Raw genomic sequence first — 26,873 nt, 5'->3', positions numbered from 1 at the left:
CTGCTGTCACAGACGGTAGAATGGAGCCGGTAGCAAAAAAAAAGCGAACGGCCAAGCAGTTCTGCTGTGTTCCTCAGTGCGTGTCAGCAAGATGGAAGGACAGCAACATTTCCTTTCACGCATTTCCCTCCGAATGGAAAGACCGAAGCCGCAGAACGAGATGGATCACTAACCTCCGCATCGGCAAGGCTGTGACGCCGACAATGACTGTTTGCTCACGGCATTTTGCACGGGATAATTTCTCCTTACCAGGTGAGACACTATTGTGAACTTGTGAACTCGAACCTAATACATGACCGTTGTGCAATGGCCATTATACATGTCACTGCGGCACCTTCTGTAAACACGTTTCACATTGCGAGGACTTGCGATTGGGCTGTGCATTATTTGCTGCATATGTCAGCTGCAACGCGAAATTCGAGCACAGGTTCGATCTGTCACAGCGGTTTCTCCGAGGAACGTATCCTCTGCACTCGTTGACCACATTGGCTGTAATTAGAGCTCATGTTCGACGTTTCACAGCGGTTTCTGCGAGGAACGTCTCCTTTGCACTCGTTGACTAACGTGGCTGTAACTCGGGAGGCTGTTGATGCCCAGCACGTCTCGCGCAACTTATACGGGCGTCGGAGATTCAAATGTTTACGAATGATGTACTAGCAAGTTCGGGAAGTGTTGAGTGTAAACGTGCCACGTATGTGGCATGCTAAAGCGGAATAAATATCATGCGTGGCGCGGATGAACTTGCAGCACAGGCGCACTGCACACGGGCACTTCCCGGCGCGACTGATTACGCATTTGCCAATTGCACTTGAGAATCTCCGACGCGCTCAAGAGTGCCCATAAGACACTGGTATTTCGCACCAACGGCGAGCCTTTCACGCTCATTGCAGAAGTTTGCCACTTACGCGACAGCCACACGTCAATTTTACATGCGTTTGCTAGTTTACGGCGTCCGCCGTCTACTGACGTGTCCCATATATATGAGCAGTATTAGTACCTAAACTAGCATTATCTGGATTATTAAATCATCCCCAAGTCAGTGGCAAAAATACTCTGGTCATGTGGTGGTGTTTGCACCTGTGTACTGTGTGTTATGAGCAGCTTTCAACTACATTTGGAGATGCTACATTCGGTGTACAACGTTGCATAGCCCTGCACACTCAAACCTGTGCTTCATTTCCTTGCAAATGCTTTTTTTTAATAAATATTGTGGCCTTGTTTCTGAGGTTAAAAGAAAACATTTCTCGGTGCAGCCCATATTGAGACACAATAAAGCACAAACAATTCATTTATTTTTTTCAGATGTTGCATATCAAAGGCGGCGGCTGAAAAGAAATGCAGTACCCACTGAAAACCTGCCAAAGACATCATGCTATGATGAAAAAAAAGATGCTCGTATGAAAGAGATTTCCCTGGCAAGACTTCGCCGACGTGCATGTCGGTCAGCCAGAGTAAGTTTATTTGACTACATAGTGCAGCACTTATATGCTTATGGTACATACACCATGGCTACAAGCATGCAATAAATAATGTCAACACTTTTTAATGCATTACAGCATGAATCAAGCAAACAGACAGCGTCCTCCCCATTGGAAGCAAAGGCATTGCCCCATGCACTTGTCAGGACGACCACCATGGTAAATTGGCTGCCTGCAACTTGTGCACACATTGCTTAACCACTGGTTCCTTGGGATTAAACTCTGTTTGACATTGCAGGACGATCTCCCATCCCCTAACAGTATGGACCAAAGCCTTGAAAACACAATAAGTGACAAGGACATAGCAAATATGGTAATTTATTTTCCTATATCTTTGTGATGTGGCAGCTGTCTTTACCTAGCCAGCAGCATGCTTTCTGGATTTACTTCGCGAAAGCATTGTGGTGTGTGATGGGTGAAAATTAATTGATGCAAAAACCCTGGGTTTCCTACTTCCAACATTGAATTTAACACATTGACGTGCATTATTGGAATGACAAAAAAAAATAAAAGCTGCACCTCGCATCAGTTATGTCAGACATTATAACTCTTGATTTTGTTTTGCGACAGGAATGCACTTGCCAACCTGGCCCCCGGACATTAATGGGAGAATATTCCAGAGAAGAAAAAGACGTGGCAAATTTCCTCCTAGAAATGGCTTCAGGGACAAGGCTTACAGAAAGCAAGGCTGTCCAAGTGACATCAGGTTCTTTTCCACAGAAGTTTGTGGACACGATAAATAATAGCAATGTAAATACGTTCACAGGCCTGCCATCAATCGATGTTCTGAATGCTCTTGTGACGTGCTACAAAAAAATTCATCCACTTTCAGGACGGCACCAGTTATGTGCAAAAGAAAGAATTGCATTGACATTGGTGAAATTGAAACATAATATTTCCACTGCATTTTTGAGTCACCTTTTTAACTGTTCCCTAACTACATGTAGCAACATAATTGCAGAGACTGTTCAGCTGCTGTCTGAAATTTTAAAGGTAACTGTGGCTGTGCCACCAAAAGAAGATGTTGTTGAACATTTGCCCATCTGTTTTAAACACTTTAGTAACGTGCATGTCATTGTAGCTTGCACCGAAATTCCTATTGGGCAGCCCAACTGTTTGCGATGTGCATTACAGACCTACTCCTTCTATAAGAAAGGTTTCACGGTTAAATATATGGTGACTGTTACACCAAGTGGTCTTATTGCCCACATAAGCCAAGGATATGGAGGCCGCACCTCAGGTAAGGCCGTTTTTGAGCAAAGCGGCCTCATCAAGCAACTAGACCCAATATCAGATGCCATAATGGCAGACCGTGGCTTTCTGATCGATGACATTTGTGCGGATCACTTAATTGAGTTAATCAGGCCTCCATTCAGAAAACAAAAGCAGATGTCAAAGGGTGATGCACTTAGGACACAGAAGATAGCATCAGCAAGAGTTCATGTAGAGCGTGCTATACAGCGAATGAAAATATTCAAAGTGTTGTCAACAAGAATCCCATGGAGCATGGTGGGACTACTTGACGACATTGTTATAATAGCTGCAGGCATCACAAACCTCTCATCACCGATTTTAGCAACACATCGATTTTTGTGAGTACTGGATCAATATATTTCCCGAACATATGTGCATCGTAAAAGTGGTTCGTGCTTTCCATGCAAGGAAGTTTTAAAAACTTCACAGGAGTGGAAGTGCCATGTTCCTTACCAGCAGAGGTGAAGCCAGCACTTGCCCTTATTTTACACTTGAAATAGACCTTTGTTGGGTTGTCCTCTTACAGATCAAGTGGTTTGGCTCTGGTAATGTAATTGCGTGGCTAATTAGAAACTAAAAGCATGTTGTTCCTGTCAGAAGTATCGTCTACCTCTGAGTATTCATTACATTATTTCTGAAACAATTTACCAAGAATTTCAGATTTCATCTTAAAACCAGTAACACTACGATACACGTCAGCCAGTCTCTGTGTAGCAAAATAAGTCACGTTAATGGGGTTGAGACATCACATTTGTGGCTTGCACGTTCTTTGTTTCAAAAATTTTCTTATTGCTCTAGGAAGCATGATACATGCTCAAATATTCTTATATTCTAAGTAAATAATTTAATATCGCATTATTTATGTGAAAGATTTTCAGTTTCGGTTTGCGGGCGCAGTGTTTGACAGTGATGTCATTGTCTAGAAAGCTTGGTCACGTGGGTCCACCAAGCTGTGACGCACACACTGCTGCATCGTCTGCTCTCGCACACACATTCTGTATCAGCGCAGGCAAACAAAACCACGCCGACAGTTGTCTTGGCTAGCTGCAGCAGCTCCAATTATGACTCTACGTCTGACGCGGCTCATTGCCCTCGAGGCTCTCTAGGCTTGCCCGGTGCTGTGGGTCACGACTCATTGCAAGTCACTCTAATGTGGTATGATGTCGCTAAAACTTTTGTTATGCTTCCAACACAGTGACGTCCATGTCATTCGCGGTGGCGATGGGTCTCAATCACGAGAACGAGCATTTAGGCGCTCTTTGGAAGCGAATTAAAATATATTTTAAACGTTTTCTGTGTCCAACACTTTATGTCGAGTGTCCTTGCATACAGAGGAAGCCTACAGTATCATTTTGATAGACTCAAAATTTGGTGTCTCAACCCCTTGAGACTAGCGGAAAGTGTGAGGAAAGCACTTCTTTTCCTTCATTGAAAAGTAATCTTTTATAGTGCCCCTCCTAAAATGGTGGTGTTGGTTCACTTTTGGCACATAAATTCCCCTCCAACAATTTTTTTATATTCCTTGTTCCCCCCCCCCCCCATTGTGTACTTCCTTACTATAGCCTGTTCTAATGTTTTGTTTGCTTTTTTTTACATCTCCACAATCTTGTGTATTGTTGCAGCCCATTTGAACTTAACATGTGTTGCTATGTTGCCTGAGTTTAACTTTTTTTTTGTTAGGAAAACTTAATTGTGCATGGCCTCGTAAGGGCCCCTCACCAGGCCCTATTGCAAATTTTGGTTATACATTGGTAGTTGTAAGGTGCCGTCTAGAAAGCCTTTTCTTTTTCCGAAAATTTTCAAATTAATTCACCCGATGTCACTTGGACAACATTGTTTCCTGTAAGCTGAATACCTGAAGCCATGTATAGGAGGAAATTGGCCACATTTTGGGAAATGGAAGAGCCTGTCCCGTTACCATGCTGCCCAGGAGGCAAGCGTTACTGCCAGCAGACATTTTGTCTCTGCCTCAACTAGGGTGCGCAAATCCAGCATTTTTTATGCCACTCAGCCGTTTCATACTTTTCAAACACGATTTTTACCATGTGATCTACATGCTCCACTTGTTTGCATTGGCCAAACCTGCAGACTTCAACTTCAACACACTTCTTGTAAATTAGCAATGCACATTCTTTTGCAACTTGTATTCTTCACTGAATTGCTGATTTACGCTACGCATTCTGATGCAAGTTTTCATCTTATGGTATTCCGAGATATTTGCAGTTCACTTATGATCTGTCTGCATAGAGTTGCGGTTATGTTTCAATGGGTGTTGTCCCCCTCACCTTGCCTTACTTGTATTTTTTCGCAAAATAAACCACACGCACTCAATTTTTTTGTTCACTGTACTCAGTGTCGAGGTGTTTGCCTCACACATTTTACTCGAGCCCATTTTTGTTGCACTTTTTAGCATATGAGGATTTCTTTTATCTTGCCAAACAGAACATGAGAAGTAACATGGAACAGTGTCAAACCTGCATACAATGAATATTTGGAAAATTTGGCCACCAGTGCAGATTACCCTGAAAGAATGGTTTCATTCAAATGACCCCAGCTGGTATATGTACCATAATTTATGCTTCTTCCTAATTTGTTGAATACAATGCAAATGGCTCTTCTGGGAAGCATAACTAAACCACCAGCATACAAGATGGGGAGACATTTGTGCAGACTTAACATCAGTGAATGATAATTATTGACCCCCAGAGAGCAGATAGAGCTGTCCTTACTATAAATATATCAATAAATGGAAAGTAAGTGACATATAAAAATTTAAAATGCTACTAACGGACAGCTGACTAATCTGCTACAAATTTTTTTTTGAATCCCTGAAGTGTAAGCGGAATTAGTAATCGCACCGATGCATTGCTTTCTCTTTTCGTCTCCACTAGTGCGCTGGAAGCTACACGGTGCATGGCAAGGGGGCAAGGCACTGCTCAAGTTTTTTTTTTGTCACATTGCTACTTGTGGTTCAGGCACGTGTGGCACTCTCTAAACGCGAGATTGGCGCCTGGAGCTACATCACTTACAGAGACCAATCAATACACACAGTTGTCTGATCGTCCTGCGAACAGAGCTTGTGGTGGTCGTAGTATCTATATTATGCAGCATGCCAGTTTCAGGGCCCCTTTAAGAAGTGCACAAACAAAGACAACAAAGAAAAGTTGGTTCCATGAGTTCTGCCTAAGTCACCACTGATGTCACGCAGTTGCTCGGGCACAACTTGTGAAAAGATAACATATGAGCCATAGGAAACAAACAGTTATGTCGGCAAAAAAAAAACATTGTGCCAGCCTTGGTGATAGGTGACCTCAAGCGCCACAGCGAAAGGTGAAGCTAAGTTGCAGTTTGGCACACAATAGGGTCTCTTCTGCTTACAACGGTGCATGTACATGAACATTTCACTTTACAGAATCTTTGCAATATGAACAATGAAACGCAATGTAGCGATGAAACATTAAAGGGACTGACAACCACACCAAATGTGCCAGGAGAAGGTAGAAAGGAAATGACAATCGTTTACAGTGACACAATCGAGGAAGCTGTTTGCAGTTTAACTGAAAATAATTTCAAATTGGCACGAAAAGTCTCAAAACCTGGTAAGTGGCGGGAACTGGCGGTGAAACTTTGGCACTTCACATGTATGCAATGAAATTATTGTAACTGCTGTTCCACATACTGTTCAAGATCACTCTCTGTACTATAGATGTTTGCCCTTTATTTTACGTGTATTATGAACTATAAAAAAGTACACTCAAATGAATGGTGCTGCTTTCGCAGCAATGAGTCGAGTGGCAGAGCCATGGAATCCTTCAATGCATAATGGTGCACATGACTGCTTTCGTATGCACACAAGTTGTGAGTGAGCACCCAGAGTTATGTGATCTTCATGTGAAGTTTTAAACTAAATGTGCTGTAAACAGACGTCAGCACTACATGAATAGCAGTACTGGCTTGGCTAAGGTTAAAAAAAAGCAATGACATGTATATGTCCAAAGTATTTGTAAACTATGAAAGAATGTAGCTATTATTGTATGAATAATTCAACACTTCAGAAAACACGAACTGCTAGAACGGTTTGATAAAATATTTCGTACAGCTAGGGCCGCATTTGCCGTCTGCTTCTCAACAATGCTGGCGTATAATCGCTATCACGCTCACCTCTCAATGTTTCAAGCATGTATGCCTTATTTGCTCACTACCCGCCATGGTTGCTCAGTGGCTGTGGTGTTAGGCTGCTGAGCACAAGGTCGCGGGATCGAATCCCGGCCATGGCGGCCGCATTTCGATGGGGGCGAAATGCGAAAACACCCGTGTACTTAGATTTAGGTGCATGTTAAAGAACCCCAGGTGGTCCAAATTTCCGGAGTCCTCCACTACTGCGTGCCTCATAATCATGAAGTGGTTTTGGCACGTAAAACCCCGTAATATAATTTAAATTTTTTTATTTGCTCACTGCAGAGAAAAAAAATTCAGATGAAAAAAATTTTCCATGGCTGTTTACGAGTTGCCACTGTATGATTGGACACAGTGACCAGTAAGCTTTTTGTCACACTTGAGAGAAGTAGAAGAAAAAAGAAGGTAACATTAAAATTGGTTGACAGTCCCTTTAAAATTTATGAGCAGTCGGCACCAGCAAGAACGACATCAGTGGCTTAGCCTCAAGAGGAGCTCTGATATCACTCGCTGCTTGTATACACTAATCATTGCATCTTTGAACTCATCAAAGGCACAGCTGTTGTAGTGTACAACAGCACAACAAAAAGAAGTGTCACTACAATAAACAAAAAAATGGGCCTCCTTTACACGCCACACAGCCATTTGCACATTAAGTTGCGTACAGTACTCTAATTTAGGCTCCAAGGCATCGTAATTCTTAAATGAGTTGTCCAGCTTCGTTGGACATTTAATCTCCAAGAGGACTTCCTTGCCCTCGCAGCATTTGCACGAAAAAATGGCATAACCATCAGGGGAACAACCTATAAAGGGAAATTCTTCGCACAAAACCAGCCCTCTCTGACGCACTTCAAGTGTGTGCCCCAGTGCTTCTTGCCAGGTCTTGTATGCAATACGCGCTGCACTTTCCTTTGAAATCCCAACATGCATTGCTGGTGTTATAACAGTTCTGCTTCTTAAAATAAGCGTAAGAAATGGGTCAATGTTGGCCGCACCTTTCGAACAAAGAAAAGTCTTCGCTCGAGTCATACAGGCATGAGCAATGCTTGCAGTTACAAGGCCCTTTCGATATCTGTGCCATTCTGGAGAATTCGACTATCCCTGTGTCAAGGATTCAATCTCACTCCTGGCACGCTTTCCACCATACAATTCACACACATGGAGCATGACGTCTTCTGGTGCTTTCTGCTTCAGTTCATTTGCTTGAGCCCTCAGCATTTCCAACATAGGAAGTGGGGCGGAACGGCAGGCTTGTTTGGCTGCAAACATAAACACAGACCTCCATGAGGTTCAGGTGAAAGAAAGCAACAGCAGAGTAATAAGTCTGCACCAAAATTGCAATTCTGCAACTATGAATATCACAAAAGAATTATTCAAGGGCAACTGATCCAAATTTAAATATAGAAAATGCTACTGAAAAGCATGAAACTCAACAGTAGCATGTGCTTAATAACCAACTATATCTACACTGGTCGGGGAGGTACCATTTCAAGATTAGAGAGCTCGGTACTGAAAGTTGTTGCCACCTGCTCATTTAGGCCCAGAACAAAAAAGATTTTCAATGTCATGAGATGCCGACTTGTTTAGTTGCCCCAACAGTGCCAAAGTGAAACTGCTGCCATTGTATGCCCTCTCATGTAGGCTATCTGTAGTTGTAGCAAATAATGCATCCTGTTATTGTGGAGAGAGCTGCAGAAGGGTGGCCTCTAAAAACTAAAGCACGTCATGCAGAAAAAAGATGCCTTCAAAAGGAGGATGCCAAACTGTTGTGTAATCTGCTATGTCACCTTCCTTTCTGCTGCTTTGAAATTTTTAGCCTCTTGTGCACTCTCAGAAGAATTATACTTAATTAGCTGTGATCACGGTGTGCGCTTTGCATTAAGGTGTGAAGAGTCTTGCAGGAAAGGAATGTCTGGCTTTCCGTGTAGCGAAATGCTCCAATGTAGGCCAGTGTCCACACTGGTGGTGACAAACAAGCAATTAAGAATGGCAGTCTATGTAAATATCAATTTGTCTCACGCATGTATGTTAATGAATAATTTAAAGTTGTTTTATTGTTGAGGAGAGGCTTACTGCGTAATCAGTGAAGTGCATGCAAGCAAATGATCCAAGCATGGATCCTTATAGAACATGTGATAAGAAATGCCAGCCACCTCACAAATCGACACAAGGAGTGTTCGACACAACTCCTAGATAAGATGACAAAAGTACACCATCACCTTTCAGACCTGCCAAACAGCGACTGCAATACAGTTTTCTGTCACTCCAACAATTCTTTAACGCTGGTGCGCATACGTAGAACTACAATGTGATGCTCAGGAATACATTGAGTATGCAAACACCTACCGCTTAGTTCAAATTTGGGAGACCAACACTTAGACGAAGTACACAGAAAATAGCAATGCACATAGGCACTATAGCTACACTGCTACAGCTTCTTAAAAGTGTTTTTTATACATCTATAGTATAGTAGTTTCTGTTGAACCTAATGTCATAACGCAGTGAAATTTTGCTCTGTATTATCCACAATTTAATCTGAGATGATAAATTTATTCATATGTGAAAGTTTTCCAGTCAGCAAGAACTGCTGCCTTTGAATATTAATTAAGCTGTAGACACTTCAGTTCTTAAACAATGGTGTAGGAGCATGCATGCCCCAGTGCACAGAACAGGCACAATTAAACGTGAAACTTTGACTGCATAGTAACACTACAACAGCAGAACTCACCATTCTTGGTCCGAGACTCTGTTGTGGAGCTGTCTTGCCCTCTTCTGCGTTTTCTGCATAGCAGTAAAGAATATGGTAGTGGCAACAAATAAAACAACATACAGGAATCGAGTTTTTACCATCAACCTACTAACATATGCGGCTCTTATAGCAATCATGCGCCCAACTACGAAATAGTCATTACCATGCTATACCTGCCTTCTAAATATGCACAGATGCATTTCATATAAATTTGCTTGGAACAATCGTTCCTTTAGTGACCTAAATCAGCGTCACATAGATGGTTCTCACAACATGAATATAGAAGGAAAAAAAATTGCTTCCAGTTCATTCAAATTCACTCGCCCTGTGGAGGAATAATCCTGTACCTCCTCTTAAATGTTACAAGGCTGCTGAACTTTACATTGTGAGAAGAGAAAAGTGGAGGACACAGCCCACTCTTGTCATACGAGCTAAGGAAAGAGCCAGATTACGACATTAGCTTGGCTTTACTAGTTTTGAACAAAACCTCAGATTTACTATATTTTGTGGTGAGCCCAAATGTTGTCTCATTATAAAACCTACAAAAATCTCGCTTAGGACATGCACCAACTTGTCAGGGTTTTTGTATGAGCAATGCATTCACTCATTCCTTGGTATACTTTCACTGTGCAGCTCATGCAAGGGGATAGCAGTTACTTCATAACAGTAATGATGCGGCATACAAAAAAGGCTTTTATCAGCTATCCCTGCAAAAGGTTAATTAATAAATTACTAACGCTATCGATCACCTTAAAATTATATGGTGGATCCATATGTGTAAATGAGTGTGGCCAGTGGTTCAGCAGCTCCATTAACAACATTAAAGAAAAGTAGCTGTGTGAAACATGAATTAACACCACCTCTGGGCATTTCATGTCTCGCACAAGTGTTTTTATAACACCAAAAATTGCATTGCCCAGCCTTCGCTATGCAGAGGGGAAAATTAGATTTATTTTTGTCACTTTGGTTATCACCCGAGTTTTACAAGCACAAACCACTTTTGGGTAAAATATAAACATTTGAGATCAATCTGACATACATGAGAAGCAATTAACATACCTCTTTTCAACAAAACGTTCAATAGAGCATGGACAAGCAGGTGGCTAATCAAGCTTGCCATCTTGCCTTTGTTAACATCAAAATAAATTTCTTCTGTTAACTATTATTTAGGCTTCAGCTTTTGGTTGGTGCTACTATTTGATGGTTGTCCCCATTTCATTGAGAAAAAGCTACAGCGGCCACTGTGTGCCAACTAAACATTATGAGTGGTCTTTGCAGGTAGTTTAATCACTGTGTTTCAGCTCCCAAAGCAACACCCCAACCATACAAGACACTGCAGTGCACGGCTCACAATTCATTTCGGCCACCTGTGATTTTTAACGTGAGCCTAACTAATCGGTTTTCGCATTTCACCTCCATTGAAATGGACTGCCACATCCTGAATCAAAGCTGTGAACTCATGCTCAGCAGCAGGACACTACAGCCACTACGCCAGTTTGGCTGTTCTGAGGATGATGTGCTTTATTGGCTGGTTCCTTCTCTATGACTTTACAAGTGCTTGCACTGCAGCAGCCTCTTTGTATTTCATAAAGAAAGAGATATGTAAAACATACAGAAATAAAATTTAGCACTAAGGTGTGGCTGCTATCTTAGTTGCACTTTACATGTGAAAAACATCAGGTACAGTGTATCAGCTATAGTGTATCATCCGATTGAGAAGAGTTCGGTTCACAAATGCGTTACTGGTACACTCTTACTTGAACACTGCAATAGCAGAACTTGGAGCACTGCTTTGGAGGATCTGCAACATCTGTGCGGCATCAGTCATTGGAACTTGCGGAGGAGGGACAGGCAGCTTCACATGGCAATATGTCCGGATGGGTGCAGGTGCATACATATTCTGCACAAGTTTCTTTTTTGTGCCCCATGCACACGCCACATCTGTGCAGCTAAGTGGCGGCAGGGACCCAAGGCCTGATCTGGAAGAGGTTTTTGTTGCACAAAACATAACTGAGATACACAAGTCGTAGTCAACAAGTTCATCAGCATAACATTCTAAATCAGTCGAAAACCTGCAGTGCAGTGATGATGTGTGTGCATTTTTTCTTCTGTGTGTCCCATCTAGCGCCCAAAAACCACATTTAGAAAGATTGCTCTCAAATGTATCAATGACCATACATTGCATGTGTTAATAACCCCTTCAATTGTAATATATGCATTTATGTATGTGACTTACTTTTGCTTTATATGGGCTGTGATAATAATAATAAAGAACACAACATAGTTCAGACAAGAACTCTGCAAAAGATCACTGGTACCATATGCTGCATCAATGCACCAAGTAATGCATAGTTCTGAGACTGTACAGCACACGATGAAAAGTTGAACAAGTTCCTCTTCACGAAGTATGTGAACACCCGTCTTTCCAAATGTAACCGTGCTCCTAGCTCATCAGTAATTTCCACTCCTGTTTTCAACCATCATTGCAGCTATGTTCGTGAAAAAACAAGAAAAGCCCACTCATTTCGTAATCACACAAACGGAATAAGCTGGGTCTAAATGTTCGCTTGCCAGGCTAGAAGTGTTTAGCTGGGAAGTAAGCGTCACATTCATTTGAAAATGTGTAAACATTGAAGCAATGATCTGATATTAGCGTCTGAAAGAAATAAGCAGTTGGGAGGCGAACCTAGCCTTAAAATGTATGATTCAACAACAGAGGAACATGCAAAATCAGTTCAGGTTGGCGCAAGAGGTGAGTCACCACTAGCTTACACAGAAACAGATTTTCCCCTTTCATTAGTTTACATAGCAGCCAATTGTGGCGGCCCATGAGGCAGGCAGTAATCAGATACGATCAGGTCATGCACCACGAGTCAAACCTGCACCTGGTTTGCACAGGCGAAGGAATAGAACAGGTTTGGAATGGGAACAGAGTCAGTTACATTATCCCGGCCCTGTTTCGAAAGCTGTGGAAGCAGCGGGCTTGCTTTTCGCTCCCATGCGCGTCGATGTAGTGACTGAGTCACGGAAGACTTACCTGTAACAGTGGATCAAAAGAGCTGAGATGTGCTTGCACTTTTGTGACAATCCAGCAGTGCATGAGCACTTTGCCTCCACGATCGATGGGTCCCGGAATGCGTCGGTGATTCTCACCACAATCTCGTGCGGGTCCGCTGTCACGCCGGAGGTTTGCACACACAGCGCGACCACTTCCATCTCACTACTCACTGTACCACTGGTACCGACTAAAATGAGGTGCTCGGCGTCCACTACCCGTTCTCCCTCCACAAAACAGCGCGAATTAACGTCGCACTGCAAGAAGCTTAATATTTTCACGAAGGACAGCGCACGCGGGGACCTCCCTAAAGGCGCCATACTGCACAGTGTAGCCAGACCGGGCCAGGCTTCGCAGCGCCCCCTAATGTTGATTTGAGTTGCGAATACGGTGAGGGCAGCTATATGAACTTGTCGGTAGGCCATCTTGTAGATTGTTGTAGCGCAGGCAAAACGAAACGGTCATAGAAGGTAGATAAGACAACACACAGCGCTGAACCATAGAATAAAGAATTGCTGAACCACCTGCGAACAGCTGTTTACGTGCGCGATGTTGCACTGAACTACAGAAACCGCCGTCGCGCACCCCAAGACAAATCTTAACTAACGGTTTTAAATTAGTAAACGTACATATTATTTGCTTCTAATCAAGATAAGTCAATAATATTATAGTGTAAACGTTTTATTCACTACAATAAAGTAATTATGCAGCGTGTGCCGCGAAACCTGGCTGTAAGCAACCCTGGGCGTCGCACCAGTCGCATTGTTGAAATCGCAATCATGTGAAATGAGCCCTCTAAAAATCGCATTGCGACGCGTGCGACAGCACCGATTTTCGTCGTTGCAGTCGCAGCATGTGAAACAGCCTTGACTGTGCCGTAACGGGATGAGCCGAGATGAGCAGAAGGGCAAATGTGAATGGTCTGCACGGTGCAGCCACCTGGTGGCATAGAGCGCAACCATACACAGTAGCAGCAACGAAGCGTATTCTTCTTTGCTGCTGGTGCGTATTTTTCGCAGGAGTGTAATCATCGACACGTTGTTTTCATAAATGTTTAAAATGTTTTACACTTGGTTAGAGCAATATTAGCGCTTTGTTTGGCTGGTTAAGCGCTGCGCCAACAAGTGTCTGGACCGTGTAGACCGATCAGGCCGCTCACGTACGTCTACGCCAAAGTTCCTTCATCAGCTTGAGTTTATGCCTCCAGTGATTTGCCGAAATGACCAGCTTGCCTGTGGTTAACGGAATACCAGACACGTTCGGCGCTACGACAGAATGCTCGCAACGCACGCTGCTTCGATAGCTCTCGCTTGGGGTCGACAGCCAAGCGGCTAGCGGAGAGGTCTCGCGCGGGCGGGGGCGGGCTCCGAAACAACCGGAAGTGGACGATGTGACGTCGCATCGTGACGCAGGACCAGTGAAGGCGGAGCGTAGCCCCGCTCGCTCGGCGAACGAGTTGAGGGAAAGCGTGGATGGGGAGGAGGGTACCTTCTAATCGCTTGTAGCTCCATTAATACGTAACGCTTCACTCAAATTGTGGTGCGAATGTTCTACTTAAGCTGTACCCTACGCGTCTACAAAATTTGTCCGAACCGTTTCAGGGGCCCTTTAATTTCGCGTTAGGAGCCTCATTATTAGAAGAACAAATGATGGCCAGAGTTTCCTTTCTTAAAATATTGCGACGAAATCCTGGGGATGGTAGATCATTGTGACGTCAGGTACTTGAAAGTATATTTACGTGTTTGGGCCTTTCCCTGGCTTAGTGAAAGCCCCAAACACTTCCCTTTGGCTCGTTTAGAAGTAATGCATTACTGCGGCAGCTGCGTATCGCACCCAAACCGTACCTTGAAAGCGATGCGGAGAGAGCACAGCCTAAGCAGCCTTCTCTACATGCGCTGTTCTAATCACGGACCCGATCTTTCCATCGAAGGCGATCCTGCAGCCTTTGCGCAGAAACGCACCGGCTTTCGACTCATCGCCTTGTCACCTACGCGTGGATCTAGGCCTGCATTGCCTGCTTTTTCGGAAGAAAGGCCTGCAGCGCACGCGCGGGAACAAATCAACAACGCCAAATAACCTATAAAAGACTATCGATGACGATCGGTGGCCATTTGGCAGCGCAACAGCGGAGAGAGCACAACCTAAACTGTCTTCATATTCGCAGCTCTACTTGTGGACGTGTTGTGCGGGACGTGAGCGCGGCTGGAAATCAGCAGAAAGAAGCGAGTAATGCGTCCCTGATGAACAAGCAACAACTGACTTTATTTTTGTGTTCGTCCAGCCTCTACGGCTCGGTTGCACACCCTCGCACCAGTTCCCTTTCCCGCACACTCCATGATAAGGTTGTACCGAGTCAAAGAGGGGAAAGGGTGTCTGGCTGCTGCTGTGCGACCGTAAGGCCACCACATCAATTCCCATCCTAGTGAGTTAGCGAACGTTCATAGGACGATTTAAATTGTTCACAAGTCCATACGATGGGGCTCCCTGGAGCCTTGTCCACTGCGTGTCCTTGTGACTCGGCGTGTTTGGACGAGGAGAGCCTTGGAGGGTGGTGTCAGAGAAGACGGTGCATGTAAAACGGTGTGCGCTCCATCAATGTGCGCTGGCTTTAGCCGATAGAGTGATACCACTTCGTGACGACCGCAGACGTCGATAGTGAACTGCTTCTCACCTCGATGCAGCACTCGAAATGGCTCGTTATACTGTGGTTGGAGTGGCCGATGAACTGCGTCATGGCGCACAAACACGTGTGTGCACGAAGCGAGTTCTGATGGTACATACAACACGAGTGGCGCTGCCCGTCACGGTGGCGTAGTGCGAAGGTTTTCCATTATGTCTCATAGCCTAAGTGCGTAGGCTGCGGTGGCTGTACAGCCGTCTTGCGGGCTGCCCGTGAAGAATTCTCCTGGAAGGCGTAAAGTCGTTCCGTAGACCAGTTCGGCCGCGCTGCAGCCGATGTCTGTCTTGCCAGCTGTCCGGATTCCCAAGAGCATGAGTGGCAGTGCCTCCACCCAGCTTCGCTCTTCTGTTGCTGCGAGCGCAGACTTGAGCTGGCGGTAGAAACGCTCCACCATGCCGTTGCTAATTGGGTGGTAGGCGGTTGTTGTGGTGCGAGAAGCACCAATGAAACGTGTAATGCTGGCGGAAAAAGATGATTCGAACTGCCTTCCGCGGTCCGTTGTTACTATAGATGGTGCACCGAAACGAGCAACCCATTAGTGCAAGAAGGCGCGGGCAACCATGTCAGCAGGGATATCCGCTATAGGTATGGCCTCCGCCCAGCGCGTGAATTTGTCAATGCACTTCAGTAAATAGGCAAGCTCTCGGCAAGGCGGCAGAGCTCCGACAATGTCGAGGTGTACGTGGTCGAAACGCGCGTCTGGAGGTGCGAACGTTGCCAACGGGGTCACAGTATGTCGACAAATTTCGGCATGCTGACACGGTATGCATCTTCTTGTCCAGCAACGCACGTTTCGGTTGATACCTGGCTAGATGAACCTTGCTGTGAGCAATTTTTGCGTAGCTTTGATTCCAGGATGAGATAGCTTGTGAACAGAAAGGAAAATGCGGCGACGTAGATTGGCAGGCACGAAGGGGCGTGGGTTGCCCGTGGAGGTGTCGCAGCAAATTCGCCTGATCCCAGAATCAGCATTCACTGTAGCTTGAAGGCCGCTTTTGTTGTTAGGAGGCTTTTTAGCTCTTCGTCTTCTCTTTGGGCTGCCGCCAGCGCGTCGAAGTTAACTCCTTCTGGGGTGTTGATGTTTATAGCGCTCCGCGGCAGGGCGTCGGCAACGACGTTGTCGCTCCCTTGTATACGTGGCGGATGACTGTCGTGAACTCGGAGATGTATGCCAGTTGCCGAAGTTCACGGGAGGTGTGCGTGCCACCGTCCGAACCCATAGAGCGGAGAGCATAGGTCAGCGGCCTATGGTCGGTTAAAATGAACTGGACGCCTTCCAAGAAATGTCGGAAGTTGCGTATACTCCAGTAGACGGCCAGCAGTTCACGCCCGTATGTGCCGTAGCTGCGCTCCATGAGTGTCAGCTTCTTCGAGAAGAATACATTTGGGTGCCATGGTGCCGTCGCTGAGCTGTTGCAACACGGCGCCGATGGCTATGTCTAAGGCATCAACCATTAAACACTGGGGAATTCCTGGCCGTGGGTATGCCAGGAGAGCCGCATTTGCCATGGCCGGCTTGCTTTGGTTGAATGCCCTTTTCACTTCTTCGCACCAAGGCAGGTCATTTGAAGATCCTTGCGTTGCCTTGAGCAGTCCGTGAAGCGGTTGTATGATATGGGCGCACTTGGGCACAAAGCGGCGGTAGAAGTTTAGCAATCTGAGAAATCCACGTAGTTGGCACTTCGTGGTTGGCAGGAGAAAATTTTGCATGGCCTGCATTTTAGAGATGTGGCCGTACTCCCGAGCTCGAAATGATGTGGCCCAGTAATGATAACTCAGGCACGCCGAGTTCACTCTTGGCCGCATTGACGATAACGCCGTGCTCAGAGAGACGCCGAAAAACGTTCCGCAGGTGCTCTTCATGTTCTTCTAGGCTGGTGCTCGCGATAAGCAAGTCGTCCAGGTAGGCGTTACAAAAATTGAGGCCCCGTAGAACACCGTCGATATACCTTTGGAACGCTTGACCCGCGTTGCGAAGGCCGAATGGCATGCGCAGGAATTCCAATAGACCAAAAGGAGTAGTGATAGCAGTCTTGGGGACGTCTTCCGTTGACACAGGTATCTGGCGGTAAGCCCGCACGAGATCGATCTTTGAAAAAAGTTTGGCCCCATGCAGACCAGCTAGTATGTCGTGAATATGTGGCACGGGGTACCTGTGAGGCGTTGTGACACTGTTCAGCGCTCGATAGTCCCCGCAAGGACGCCTGTCAACCGATGATCGCTTAGGAACCATGTGAAGGGGAGATGCGCAAGGACTGGAAGAAGGTTGGATGATACCCAACTCCAACATATGGTCGAATTCCTGTCATGCCACCACCAGTTTCTCAGGCGACAATCGACGTGGTCGAGCGTGAACCGGTGGTCCAGTAGTAGTGATGTGGTGAAACACGTCGTGTTTTAATGGGGATAGCACTTGGCGCTGGTGTGTCAGGTCAGAAAATTCGCTCAGTATGGAAGTGAAACGAAGAGGGCCTGCTGGCTTGATCATCGTAGGGTGGAGCGGCGTATGCCTTGAAGACTTGCCTTTTACAGCGCTTTGCGACACAGGGTCCTGCAACCTCCGATTACGCACATGGACTAACAGTCCGAAGTGGCGCAGAAAATCCGCCCCAAGGATGGCGAATTTCACGTCGGCTACTATGAAAATCTATCGTAGCGTTATCTGCAAGCCCAGACTGACGGTTAGGGAGCGGTTTCCATACGTGGCGATGGTCGTGTTGTTGACTGCTTGCAAAGTTGATGTGTTCGGGCGCTTGCGGTCCGCGGGTGATGCTGGAAGTGCGCTCACTTCGGCGCCTGTGTTGACGAGGAAGCGGAAACCGCTGTTGCTGTCGGTTAGGAAAAAGAATGATGAGCGACGTTCTAGCATGGCAGAAAAGCTGGTCGCCCTCGGCGCCTGCCCGGGGCGTTTCGCGAGAGCTCGCAGGCTGGCACGCATTTGCGTGCAGCATCGCCGAACTTGGCATGGTACCAACACAGTTTTTGGCGTTTGGTGACTGCGTAGCACACTGACTGGTTGACCATGACGCGGTATGGAGGGCGGCCACCCACGAAACGCGAGATTTCGTTCTTCATCTCTTGAAGCTGCTCATGTGAAGACTGTTTGCTTGTGACGGCCACGACAGATGTGGCAGCTACCGCCATGAGCTTGTCGGCTAACTCGGCCAGCTTGGATAGATCGTTCTCATTTGAGGCAGTCATGACCATTCTGACGTTCGGGGGGATTTTCTGTAGAAATATTTCTCGGAGCAGCAGGCTGTCAAGACCATCCGCTTTTCTGCCCAATAATTGCTGCATATGACGCAGCAGCTGGCTTGGCGTTCTGTCGCCGAGGTTGGTTTCATGGAGAAGATGTTGTAGCCGTTGGCTTTCGGGGGCGTGACCTTGCGAATGAGTGTTGCCTTCAACGCCTCGTAAACGTTGCCTGCTGGTGGGTAAAACAACAGGTGTCGAGTTTCGCTAGCGGCGATTGATGAGGGCAGACTGCTCACCCCATCATGCTATTTCGTGGAATCTGCTGTGATGCGCCGTGGAGCGAATTGTGATTCTACCCGAATGAACCACAATACAGGATCCGCAGTCCAAAACAGAGGCAGTTTGACGTCGACGCCGGGAAATGGCGGAATTTCGGTGCCTTGAGGTGTGTCCATATCACTTGCTGCTCGTCCGGGTCACCAATGTTGTGCGGGACGCGAGCGCGGCTGGAAATCAGCAGAAAGAAGCGAGTAGTGCGTCCCTGATGAACAAGCAACAACTGACTTTGTTTTTGTGTTCGTCCAGCCTCTACGGCTCGGTTGCGCACCCTCGCACCACTTTCCTTTCCCGCACACTCCGCGATAATATTTTATCGAGTCAAAAAGGGGAAAGGGTGTCTGACTGCTGCTGTGCGACCCTAAGGCCGCCACAGGCGCAACGCCGCCTCGCTCCTTCGAAGGTAATCCTGCAGGCTTTGCGCAGAAACGCACTGGCTTTGGTATCTCATCGCCTTCCCTACGCGTGGATCTATATACCTGACTTGCTTGCTTTGTCGGGAGAAAGCCCAGCAGCGCATACGCATAAACAAATCAACAGCGCCCAATAACCCATCGAAGATTGTCATTGACGATCTGTGGCCATTGGCAGCGAAACAGCGGTGAGAACACAGCCTAAACCGTCTTCATACGCGCAGCTCTACTCGTGCACGTAAGCGCGACCAGCTCATCCCGTCGAAAAGCAATCCTGCAGCCTCTGTGCAGAAACGCACTGGCTTTGGCATATCATCGTCTTGTCATCAACCCATGGATCTAGGCCTGACTTGCCTTCTTCGTCAGAAAAAAGCCCTGCACCGCACGCGGAGAAACAAATCAACAGCGCCAAATAACTTATAAAAGACTGTCGTTGACGATCGGTTGCCTTTTGGCAGCGCAAGAACGGAGAGACAACAACCTAAACCGTCTTCAGATGCGCAGCTGTACTCGTGGGCGCAAGCCCGACCCGCTCCTTCCTTTGAAGATAATGCTGCAGGCTATTCGCAGAAACGCACTGGCGCTGGAAACGCACTCTACTCGTGAACGCAAGCCCGACCCCGTCCTTCCGTCGAAGATAATCCTGCAGTTGCGCAGAAACGCACTGGCTTCGGCATCTAATCGCCTTGTCACCTACGCGTGGATCTAGGCCTGACTTGCCTGCTTCGACGGGAGAATGCTCTGCAGCGCATGCGCAGAAACAAATGGGCATGCGCCGGAACAGACTTATGACGCAACTCTACGTCGACGACATTCGCGCGGGCTCCGTGAACGTCGTCTGTTGCAGCGTTCAACTTGCACACCTTCTTTAGAGGACGCTTAAGCTTCGCCTTTAAGATTAGAAGGTGACAGCATTCGAAGACCCCTGACTGCTTTTCACGCTTCCCGACAACTGCAGCTTAAGTAACCGTTACGTTTACCAGGAAACAATGGCGGCGAACGCTACGCACGAAGGCAAGCTTTCTGCTAGATATGCGGCCTCTTGCGTCGGTCGGACTCCTGTTAACGCGAAAGCGTTAAGGGCAAAATGTCACCGAAAATCTGGCGTCGGCGTCCCGCGTTTAGAAAAAGTTTATTTCAACAAGAGACGATACGAACACTACGTGTTTAGAAAAAGTTTATTCAACGAGAGACGATACGAACCAGGACGATAACTTGTACAAAGTACGAAGCATTGTATACACCGCACGTTTTCAAAGAAGTGTCCGAGTCCACAGCCACTAATATATAACTTCATAGACCAACGGAAGCGCACAGTTACCCCTAAACTAATTGTAACATATATAAAATAATGTTCAATATATAGTGTACACAATGCTTATCTACGATGATGATGTGAAAGAGACACTTTGCGTAATTTTGTAGCGATGTTATGAGATGCGCATATGCAAAAATGAGCATGTATACGAGAGCGCGCACACACAGAAATCTTAAGCACCTACATTTCGCGCACATTCAGTTATATATAACTGAATGTGCACAAAAGCTATAGCTTCTGATGGCATGGCTGCAAGAATCAGGCTGATCGAAAATTAAACAAATCCGCCATGGTTGCTCAATGGCTATGGTGTTAGTCTGCTGAGCACGAGGTCGCGGGATCGAATCCCGGCCACGGCGGCCGCATTTCGATGGGGGCGAAAATACCCGTGTACTTAGATTTAGGTGCACGTTAAAGAACCCCAGGTGGTCGAAATTACCGGAGTCTTCCACAACGGCGTGCCTCATAATCAGACAGTGGTTTTGGCACGTAAAACTCCATCATTTAATATTTTTTAAATTAAACCATACGCGTCTATCAGCCACCGACAGAAAACGGCATGACCACTGTCGAAGGAACGCTTCTTGCCCAAGGAAGAACAACTCCTCTGACAAAAACGGCAGTAGGTCAGAGTAGAGCTTCTCCAGAAGTGGAAACAGAGCGCGGCGATTATGTCCCGCGGCAACTGCCTCGCACCGGTTAAAAGGTCCCCGCAGCAATTAAAGTTGGCGTGAAGTGGCCACGTGAGCAGCGACGAGTTGTAACAAAGCGGTGAACTTCAAAACCACCGAAACCGGCATGCACGGCCCTCCAAAATACCCCGGCAACGACGCATTGCAGCAGCATATGTTTATTGCATTCTTGAAGGGGGCAATTGGGACACCGCGAAGATGGGACTATGCCCCACCGCTCTAGCCTGTCACGCGTTGGGATCACTTGACACCCTAGACGCCACATGAAGTCGCGTAGGTGACCAAGGCAGAAATGATGCCGTTATAGCACCCCCGAAACGCTATTGGAACGTGCGCGGCGCGCTGGGGAAACTTGAGGAAGCAGTAAAGCTGACACTGTATCCACAACACGGTTTTAGAGAACGTCTACATCAGGACATACCTATTGTGTGTGGCGGTAAAATGCCACGGCCCCAGAGTAAAATGCAGGTGCGTTTAGCACTTGTGGTCCACGACCCAAGTGCACGCCACGGCAACATGCAACAAATATTCGTGCCAAGGAAATTGCAGGCGAGTTCGCACGCAGAAATCGCACAGCCGGCAACGACACGGAACGCGAACTTCACCGCGAGAGCGTGGTGGCCCAAGCGCCGCGCGGCAACCCGGCCCGAAGGAACCAAGAAGGAACTGCAAGGACCTAGTAACCCGTAATGGTGGCTGTACAACGCGACAAACGTACCACACTCGGCTGCAAAATACAGACTGTGCTAAGTACCTTCTTTCTAATAAGGGCAAATAATACCCTTGAACATTCTGAATATCTTGCTTTAGATCTTCAACAATTTAGAGCCACGCAGGGTCTGATATGCCATCATAGGTGTAATCAAGGCCTAAAATACCACGAGAATCACTCTTTTCAAGAAGGAAAAGGGGACTTAGGCGTGTCTGTGGTGAACCAATGAAGAAATAACGAGATCTTGAAAAGTTTAGACCAGCACCTGAAATATTTCCGTACTCAGTGAAAATTCAAAGGCCACGGGATACCTGTTTCTCGTCAAATTTCAGTGGAATACATTGTTGCGCCAAAAAAGGAAAATAAAGGCTTGGGAAGGAAGGGAAGGGAACCAACTCGCCCAGCAACAAGTTCTACTCAAATTTCAGTGGCTATCGTGTCTCTGAAAGAGATCATAAAAGGGGCGGCAGAAAACGGTGCCGGGAAGAAAACTAATAATTACTGAAATGGTATATATAAATGAAAGAGAAAAAATGAAATAAAGGGAGAAACCCACTAAGCAACCAAACTAAGTTGCCTATATAGCTTGAAATTTAGCACAGCGAATAGATTCTAAAGGTACTTCATTAAAACTTCTTTCTGGGCGAGTTGGTGCATACTTGACATAAAAATTGTAACAGCGCAAACACATGCAACCACAAAGTAACAAGAACGAGACACAAGCGCTGACTGTCAACTAAATTTTATTGGCGGAAGACGAATGCCTTATATAAGGCGAAAGGCAGAAGTGAAGGGGGAGGGTCAAGCTTTTCCATGTTCATGTTATATCGACGTTGCTCGTCTCTGTAAGCTGGGCACTCAAGCAAGATGTGCTCTAGAGATTTCATGGAGTTGCAGGTGTCACATGGATTTGTGGTCTGGCCAATGCGAAAAAGAGAATGGTTCACGTGTGTAACGTTCAGTCAAAGCTGGTGATAGAGAGTCTCCAAATGCTGTGGTAGACATTTTGGTAGCCTTGATTGTAGTACTGGGTCAATGTTGAACAAAAACTTTTAATTGCCTTAAGGTGACGACCATCTTCTACACCGTTCATTGAGCACATAGCGCTTCGTCATAGCTGAAGCCTCACTTTTAGTGAAAAAACACTTTTATATATTTTATGTGATCCTGTCCTTCGCGGGCTGCCTCATGCACTTTTTCATTACCTATTATACCGCAATGTCCTGGAAGTCACTGAAATGCTATCACATGTCCAGCGTTAGTTTCCAAGTGGTGTAGGTATAATATGTCCTGGACCAAAATGTGACTGCATGATTTAGTGCTCTTCGAGCAAAGGCTTTGCAATGCTGCTTTCAAGCCTAAGATTGTCCATTGTTGTTGAAGCTGCCGTAGTATGTATTTTAGCGCCTGTTTCATTGCGTACGGCTCAGAGCTCAAACAATGTTGATGACGTTACTCGCTCTAAACACCATGAAAATATCTGGCCAGTGGAAGGAACGAAAATACCACAGGAAGAGCTACGTTGTGTAGAGGAGCCGTCACTAAATATGTGCTTCGTAGTGTTGACACTCAAGGTGTAAGACACTTTCGTTGAATATGGAACAATGGACGTCAGACTGTGGAGTTTTTCAAGACGCGTAGCGCCATCTGCCGGTGTGAAGAGGCAGTAATTGAGTAGTGCGAAGCCCGACTCCCTTGCTACGTTGCCTATGCAGCTAGCGACTGCGAAACGACGATTCAACTAGATTTTGGTCGATATGGCGAGTGTTTTGCGTATTTAACACCCAGACAGAGAGCTATGAATTTCTACGCTAGTCGGACGCGCCGCCGAACTGCCATAAAGTGCTTGCTGGCTCGCTCATCAGACTGATGGCGGAAACGACGGCAACCGCGATAGCTCCGCGCGCTACGAAGAAACGCCGCAATAGACGCTACTGTTGTGTTGTAAATTGCCATGAACGTGAAGGACGGAATAACAAGGTTCAGTTTTACCGATTTCCATCGCGATCGTATGAAGGGGAAAGGCGAGAGCGCTGGATATGGGCCATTCAACCTGTTGGGTAATCGGATTATTGCATTTCCCACAACCCAGCGGCTCGCATGAGAAAGTGCGACAATTTTGTTCTTCTGTAATTGTGTTGCGTAGCCCTGACTGAGGACCGTGGTAACCAAGCGAAAACTCAAGAATCTGCAGCCGCCACTTCGTTGGTAACAGAAAAAACAACGTTGCGAACAATCCTGCTTATGTGCCATCGATACCTCCGCCTTTTAACAGACGTCCACCTCCGCTTAACTCAACAAATGGAACGGAGAGATTTGGCAGGTCCGTTTAGCCAAACATTTTGGTTCGTTTATGAATTCAAAATCCTGTTCTAGAGCATCGTTGTATCGCTAGCTCATTTCTACTTTCGGTATTTTGTATGTCCTGCGCCGATACATCAAGCACGCTTCGCAGTGTACTGAGCCTGCTCGACTGCGTTTTTCAAATGTGAGCAATAAAGTTCATGTAGAAGCACTGGATGAGTAATTGCGAAATAACGCTTGTGTGTAAAGAAAAAAAAAAGACGCGTTTATTTACAGTTATTTGTGCGCGCTTGTTGCTCGAAGCGTCTGCAAAAAGTTCAAATTAAGGTACTGAGCGATGCTGTAGCTCCTGCGAGAAAGAAAGATGCAGCGCGTAGGCACTGTAGGAAGCTTACTTTTGTTATTATCGCACGCTATTTGCTGCCTTGGAAAACGTTTTCTGTTTGTTGCCCTAGAAAAGGCTATGAAAGGATTTACTCTCTGTAAATAATTGCGCGACAAAACATTACGATAAAATACATAAAAATATAGGAGATACTTAATAACTCGTGTTCAGGACATATTCAATACGAACCAATTTGAAATGCTCAGATTTTATGCTGATATGCCCATAGACAAACCTGGTGCTCTCTGTACTTGCGAGTTTCAGCACGCCGAAATAACACTTGAGACTTTATTTTATATTGTACACGTACTTCGCCCTGCTGAGCTTCCTTTCCGAAGCCTGGATGGGCGGAAGAAGCTTTTCAGGTTCTTGATTTTTAGGAAACCGTGCCTCAACACAAACGAAAGAGAAGGGTCCATTGTGGCCTATGCACCTTCGCTTGCGGACAGCTCTCCTTGCACTACTCAGTTCGCGCCAAGGCTCCGATGGGGGCGCTGGTGACGGGTTTTCCGCAGCGCCGCCTGGACAGGGTCTAATGTCTATAACTTGAATACTTGAATTTTTTTAGAAAGGCCACAGTGAGGTCTACGACACAAAGAGAACAAATCAAGCTAATTTGTCTGCTCAGTAAAGTACTGTAAAATGTGGGGCTACGTAAGATGGAAAAAGATTGTCACAGTGATAACAAAGAAATTGCAGGAGACTATACGAGGTGTGTTAAAAAAGAAACTGAACTTTCGAAATAGCGTGCCCACTGCCAGAGGGAGCGTGCTGCGGTTACTGGGCGCACGTAGCGGCAGGTTTAGGCAAAAAGCTGACATTTACCATATATCGCTCCGACCGTTAATTGGTGAGCTACAGCCGCTGAAGTGAGCACGTGCGCAAGCTGTTTGTGTGCAAAACTTTGCTACAAAACTTTGAAAACCTTTCACAGAGAGATTTGAATTGCTCAGCCAAGCAAATGAGGACTGTACGGGTCGCACGTAGTGCAACGAGTGGTTTAAGTGTTCTGAACACGGCAGAATGTCGATCGGTGACGATTCCAAGCCTGTACGACCTTCCACATCAACAGATTATGACCATGTCAAGAAAGTTTGTTCTATGATTCGTGGAAACCGTTGTTTAACTGTTCGAGAAGTTTCTGACGAAGTGGGCATCAGCGGACAATTTTACTATCAAATTTTGAATGACAAACTTGAGACGCGTTGTGCCAGTGCAAAATTCATGCTGCGCTTGCTGACTGGCGATCAGAAACAAACCCGTGTTGAAATCAGCCAGGAACTGCTTGCCACTGTCAATGACAAAAACTTCCTTAACAAATTCATAATAGATGACAAGACATGGGTTTATGTCTATGATAGTGAAACGAAGGTGCAGTCATTGCAGTGGGTGGCAAAGGGTCTCCTCCTCCAAAAAAGCATGGTCATTGATCAAGGTGATATTGGTTGTGTGTTTTTACTGCAATGGCATCGTCCATCAGGAACTTGTACCACACAGTCAGATGGTAAACAAACAAGTCTACTAGGAAATTCTAGCGCGTTTGAGGGAACCTGTGTGCAGTAAGGGGCCTGGATTGTGGGAAAACCAGACTTGGATGGTGCATCATGACAATGCACCGGCTCACGCGTCACTCCTTGTTCGCAGCTATGTAGCAAAACATTACACTTTTGTTATGCCCCATCCACCGTGTTCTCCAGACCTAGCCCTAGCAGACGTTTTCCTGTTTCCCAAACTTAAAACCGCATTGAAAGGACGTCATTTCCAAACCATTGAGGAGATTCAGGACAATGCGACAACAGACCTGCGCGTAGAGGGGACTACCTTAAGGGGGACAGTGCTTAAAATGTTGTACAATCAGCAATAAAGATGTTATAGGAATAGTTGGGTTTCTTTTTGAACACACACCGTGTACTCAGTGACAACCTAATAACTAAACAGAAGCTCCACCCGCAAAACCAGAGCGCATTTGCCCTCTGCGCCTCAGCTCTCTGAGGCATAGAGCTCAATAGATATGAAGCAGGACTTTGATTTGGGCGAGTTGATTCACAATTAGTTAGGGAACGCAGCGCGAAGAGCCCAGGGACAAATGAAACACGGAACACTAGACGAGCACTGCCTAGTGTTTC

General features: G+C 46.1%; 2 protein-coding genes across 2 annotated transcripts; one reads left to right on the top strand and one right to left on the bottom strand.

Annotated features, from left to right (window-relative positions):
* Window positions 1–1,128: 1,128 nt before the first annotated feature.
* Window positions 1,129–5,423, top strand: LOC142567831 (uncharacterized). The gene is made up of 3 exons (XM_075677983.1): window positions 1,129–1,451; window positions 1,557–1,791; window positions 2,049–5,423. Exons 2-3 carry the CDS (start codon window positions 1,741–1,743, stop codon window positions 3,072–3,074), a joined length of 1,077 nt encoding a protein of 358 aa, XP_075534098.1. The 5' UTR covers window positions 1,129–1,451; window positions 1,557–1,740; the 3' UTR covers window positions 3,075–5,423.
* A 2,486-nt stretch (window positions 5,424–7,909) lies between these two features.
* On the bottom strand, window positions 7,910–13,036 carry LOC142567832 (uncharacterized). The gene is made up of 4 exons (XM_075677984.1): window positions 12,695–13,036; window positions 11,415–11,636; window positions 9,637–9,689; window positions 7,910–8,167 (listed from the first exon to the last, which is right to left on the bottom strand). The coding sequence occupies exons 1-4, from the start codon at window positions 13,030–13,032 to the stop codon at window positions 8,004–8,006; spliced, it is 777 nt and encodes a 258-aa protein (XP_075534099.1). The 5' UTR covers window positions 13,033–13,036; the 3' UTR covers window positions 7,910–8,003.
* Window positions 13,037–26,873: the final 13,837 nt, after the last annotated feature.

The sequence above is a fragment of the Dermacentor variabilis genome, unplaced genomic scaffold (assembly GCF_050947875.1).
Source record: "Dermacentor variabilis isolate Ectoservices unplaced genomic scaffold, ASM5094787v1 scaffold_14, whole genome shotgun sequence".
Taxonomy (NCBI): domain Eukaryota; kingdom Metazoa; phylum Arthropoda; class Arachnida; order Ixodida; family Ixodidae; genus Dermacentor; species Dermacentor variabilis.
This window is presented reverse-complemented; position numbering and strand designations above follow the sequence as displayed.